Below are 5,215 nucleotides of genomic sequence, written 5' to 3'. Positions count from 1 at the left end.
TAAATAGGAGACTGAGGTTGGTGACATTAAATTGGGGATTTGAGTAATTGTGAGAGAGAGAGATTTTGAACAGTGTTTTAAGTTAAAACACTGTTATTTGATTTAGAGATCTCAAGATTGTGAGAGAGAGAGATTTTGAACAGTGTTTTAAGTTAAAACACTGTTATTTGATTTAGAGATCTCAAGATTGAGATCTTCTCTATTATTTGTAATTTTTTTAAGTTAAAACACTGTTATTTGATTTAGAGATCTCAAGATTGAGATCTTCTCTATTATTTGTAATTTTTTGTGAATAATAAGAAATTAATTGTGCCGCTCCCGTGGACGTAGGCAAATTGCCAAACCACGTAAAATATTTGTGTTTGTGATTTGCTTGTTATTTAATTATTGGATTGAACCCGAGTTGGGTTTGTTAATTTCTCCCGTGCTCACGGACTCGTTCAGTGTGCGAGCACGCTTCCGCAAAGGCGCTCAACATACTTGATATATCAGGGTTATGTCAACCTAGTCCAACGATCCAATTAGAACTGAGAAGACTGCAATCTCTGCTCAGGTAATACTCATTTACAGAAGATGAAGAAACTTACATTATAGTTTTTTCATGTGTATGCTTGAAATTTATGTGTTACTTAATTGTAAGATGTTAGCCGTGTTTTTGGACATCAGGAGAGAACAACAAGAGTTCATATAAGGAACTTCGCTGATCGTTTTCACCTTCACATAATAGATACCGCTGACGCTCAGGGGTTTGGAATTTCCCACAGCCCTCAAACAAAATCCGTCATAAATATGGGATGAAACATTGGCCTTATTGTATAAAGGTCTCTCTGTATTTCCTCCAACTCTCTCATTTTTCTATTCTCATTTACTAGTTGTAATTTTGTTAAAACTTAAGGCTAAGAGCATTGATAACCAAAAAAAAAAAAAAAATTGCTAGATGATTTACTAGCCCAGGGTAGACAAGAAGCAGTGAGCACTTCACGTGGAGATCAAGAAGCTCAGAGCTCAAAGGGTGAGAGTATCTGGTGGTATTCGATCTGCAGGATTTTAGCAAGTGGGGATTGAGAAGCTCAGAATAAAAAAACCATGCGTTGAAAATATGTGAAACACGTCCGTACTCTCTTCAAAAATGTATTTTTACATATTTAGGAGCTATTTATTAGTTCTGGCATATATGTACAATGTAATAAATTCATTAAGAATATATTATGTATGGATAAAACCGAGACATTTGATTTAGCAGAGAGCCGTAAATACATGAGACCAAGAACTTCTTATTCCCAAGCAATGCACTAATTTTACAATTTCAGGAAATTATGATCTGCGCAATTTCTATCTAAATTCTCATCAAGCTCCATATAATCAGTGACCGGTGGTAAAAGGCTTTCAGGGCCAATTACAGGAGTAACAGAACTACACCTTAGCTCAGACCAAGCCATGATATGAAGCTGAACATCCTCTCTCCTATCAACAGCATTTGTCAGCCTATCTCTAATTTCAACATTATCAACACAATGTATTAACCCATCAGAAGAGACTAAAGAAGGAGCTACAGAGTTCCCTTCAAGCCTCGAGATCACCACTATATTCCCTTGCTGTCTTGCATCTTTGCATAGTTTACGGAGTCCAAAAGCCCTACCACAAATATCACGCATACAACTTTTAGTAGTTTTATGGATTGAGAATTAGAGTTAGGTATGAATCTTGCCTCATCCGTTCTCTTTATGTCCATCCCGAAACGTGTTTCATCAGGCTCTATAGTTAAGATCACTGGAACCTCAGAAATTCCTGGCAGGAACCATAATCGAATTCCCTGGACCATTTCAGCAGTGGTGGATTTTCTTGGACTTTGTTGTCGACCCCAGCTTAGCTCTTTCCATGATAACTGGCGAGTGACAGTCTCAGGAGAAGTGTACTTGCCCTGATATCAGACAAATTGTTAACCTTTTAAGGAGAGTTACATTCATGTAGATTATTTTCATTGTGTAAATTCTTGCGTCATACGTTTACGTGAGGGATCTGTAAGCCTTCTTTGGTTTCTTGAAATGATGCACGTCTTCTTGTCTAATAACTGCTTATTATTAAGTGTACATCACGAAATTGTTAAATGAGTTAGGGGATTAAGCTGCGTTTGATTTAATTTTAGATTCTACATAAGGAATGAATCTAATGAGCAGCCATTATCCTGATGTTTAGCCTCTTAATTAGGTTTCAAATTCTTTGATGAGGAAACTACAGATTAAACATGAGGTTCATGAATCCTAAAAGGTAGAAAAGAAAAGTAGGCAATATTTTATCAGTCACATACTTTAAGCACGTAGAACAAATTAAGGAGCAAACCTGTGTTCTCCTAGTCCAAGAAAGCATCTAGAAGAAGAAAAATATAATTGCTTTAGTTTGTAAAAGCGCATGAAGTTAGAAGAATCTGACGGATAAAGCTAAAGAGAAAAGGGAATTATGTCATAATTTGATTAAATACCGAAATATAGGGAGCATTGAAGATTTGAAGCGTGATCAAGATAATAGTTCATTTCAGTTTTATATTATATGACTTATCACTTCTGAAGTCAATAATGATCTTAATAATAATAGAACATCCTACTGAAAATCCTACTGAAAGTCGTACAACGATTACTAAACAAAAACTGAAATAATCACCGTACTTTAGTAACGCTTGAACTGATGCTTTCAAACACAACTTAATAGATGAAGCTAGAAGCTCTTACAGAATTAAGAGCTTGCTCAGTTTGGATATTGACGAAGACCAAAGGGACACCAGAGGATACCGCAGAAGTGAACCAGGCCATGCATCTGGTGGTGGTGGATTCAACACTGCGCTCATTCGAAAAAGGCAAGAAGAGAATGGAGCTGATAACTGTCGAACGTCTATCGGGTAAATATGTTCCCACTTTCTTCTTCCAATCATAGGTAATTCCCTTATTCTTGTCAAACCTTGGATTGTATGTATTAACCACCGTTCTACTCATTTCTGCACAAATGCAAGAATATGGATTTATTTATAGCGTATTTACAAAAGTTACCTCTTAACTTATCTATAAATATTTGCACCGAAGAAGGAAGGTTATCCATCCAACATTATTTGAATCAAACATCACCTGACTGACACATCCATATGATATGTTCGAATGGTAGTGTGTAATTAAAAGTTGCGGGAAAAGATTTCTCATATGATCAAAGAAAATTCACTCAGAAACATTTCATAGCTCTGTGACTTGCAATAATCCAATTGTCTACATACTTTTTGACTGTGAACAGTGCCCTACAGTTACTTATAACGTTGACTACTAGCAGAGTTGGAACTGGTTACTAAAGACTTTTTTTTAGAGGCTCGGCGGTTCGTTTAAAAAAATAAAACTAATTAGAAGAAATTAGTAAAGGAACCTCAAAAAAGAGTTTCAAAGTGGTAAACAAACTAAAGATATAAAACTTTTTGGAAATGGATGAAAACATAGTACAAGATCACGTGGGTTTTGTGCGGTGGCATAGCCATGATTTGAACTTTTGTGCGGGCCGGGGGACGCAAAAGTTTCTAAGTTTGGTCCCCTGGCAACACTACTTTCTCCGCTAGATACACCAAATTAAAAAAATGAATCTAAGTTTCTTTTGTTTGGTAAACATATCAGATTTATTAATCCCCTGCCAATACTACTTTGTCCGCTAGGTACATCAAATTCAAAAAATGAATCCAAGTTTCTTTTGTTTGGTAAACTTTTCATCTGCTAAACATATTTAAAAAAATTAGAAAATTCATACAATTGAATAAATGAAAAACTAAATAACTATTTAGATCTAGGATTTACAAAACCAATTAATACATATAATTATATATAAAAAAGCAAAAAAAAAAAAACAATAGTTATGACAAAATAATTAAAAATAATTATTAATTGATAATGACTCATAATAGCAACATAACAACAACAAAAAAACAAAGAATGAAAAGTAGAAAATTTTATAACTTTAAATTTAGTTAATACGCATTGTCTAAAATTATGAATAAGCCCCAAAACTCAATGGAGCTCTTGAATTTGGAAGCAATCATGAGAGAGATCGGTTGTTTTGAGTTGAATTTAGATTTTAGATATAATGGGAAAAGGTCTCAAAAAATGAAAAAAAAAAACCATTGAATGGCGAGCCAAGAGGGAACGGGTCTGTGAATGACTTTTTGGGTGAAACTTCTTACATGGTTTGAAGAATTTAACTTTGATCCCAAACTTAAGAGGTTTGGACCAAACCTGTTTTTGCTTAAGACCTATGATTGTGGGCTTTATTTCGTTTATGGCCTTTTTTTTCCTTCCTTCCTTTCTTTTTTTCCCCTTTTTTTTCTTTTTTCTTTTTTCCCGATGAGTGTGTGTGTGGGTTTGGGGGGGGGGGGGGGGGGCGTTACCCAACATTCATATGAGTTTATCATTTCATGTGGACTTGGAGGTGCATGGACTCCCCCAGCCGCTTCTAAGCTCTGCTCATGAGTTTGTGGAAATGATCATGAAATCCAAGTTTTTTTTCCCCCATAAATTCTCGGCGAACCAAACAGCCCCAGAACCACAATAATAAGTGGATCGACCTTGATTTTCCGAAAAAAGTTGTTATGATTTGTTAAGGACAATAAAGTCAAGAGAAGGAAAAATTGATTACAATACTAACACACGTTACATACCCTGCAATTGTGAACACTCATCAAGGGTGAGATCAGCCAGCACAGCCACATGCCGGTCATCCCTCGCCGCCCTTATCGTAAAACTCCGGTGGATCCTCCCTCTCTTCTCCGCCGCAACCCGAGCCCTGAGATTAACAACCTTACCCCCTCTCCTCACCCTCACCCAAACCGACTCCATCCCCTTCTTATTCAGCCTCTTCAGCTCCGCCTTCACCTCGCACCGCGGCCCACACAGGCTCGCTCCATCTCGGTTCATGGCGTCGGTTTTTGAAGACACGGACTGACGATGTGCGCCAGGGAGCGGCCATCGAGCGTCCATTCTTCTTCGGGCATGCCTTTCTTTACCTTGTGTATGCATACTACTGTTGTATTGTTGCTCCCCATATTGCGTAGGATTGGAAAGGGGGAATGCGTCGTTGTTTATTTATATGTCGAGTGTTAAAAAAAAAAAAAACTAGTTTGATCATTACGAGGAGTGGGTTTAGTTGGGGATTTTGAGGTTTCCCATGAGAGCTTTGTTAATCTCGTCGCGCTGTG

General features: G+C 37.0%; 1 protein-coding gene across 1 annotated transcript; it reads right to left on the bottom strand.

Moving 5' to 3' along the window:
• On the bottom strand, nt 1,583-4,934 carry LOC109834847. The gene is made up of 3 exons (XM_020402863.1): nt 4,679-4,934; nt 2,727-2,989; nt 1,583-1,921 (listed from the first exon to the last, which is right to left on the bottom strand). The coding sequence occupies exons 1-3, from the start codon at nt 4,932-4,934 to the stop codon at nt 1,583-1,585; spliced, it is 858 nt and encodes a 285-aa protein (XP_020258452.1).

The sequence above is a fragment of the Asparagus officinalis genome, chromosome 3 (assembly GCF_001876935.1).
Source record: "Asparagus officinalis chromosome 3, Aspof.V1, whole genome shotgun sequence".
In the NCBI taxonomy this organism is placed as follows: domain Eukaryota; kingdom Viridiplantae; phylum Streptophyta; class Magnoliopsida; order Asparagales; family Asparagaceae; genus Asparagus; species Asparagus officinalis.
The sequence above is the reverse complement of the archived record's forward strand: the minus strand, read 5'-3'. Positions and strand labels throughout refer to the sequence as shown.

Excerpts from the sequence above, each read along its gene's own strand:
- LOC109834847 (XM_020402863.1), bottom strand. The coding sequence starts at position 4,934 with ATGAACCGAGATGGAGCGAGCCTGTGTGGGCCGCGGTGCGAGGTGAAG. Across the intron at positions 2,990-4,678 it reads TGAGTGTTCACAATTGCAGG|AAATGAGTAGAACGGTGGTT; the intron begins GTATGTAACGTG and ends GCATTTGTGCAG. Across the intron at positions 1,922-2,726 it reads CTGAGCAAGCTCTTAATTCT|GGCAAGTACACTTCTCCTGA; the intron begins GTAAGAGCTTCT and ends GTCTGATATCAG.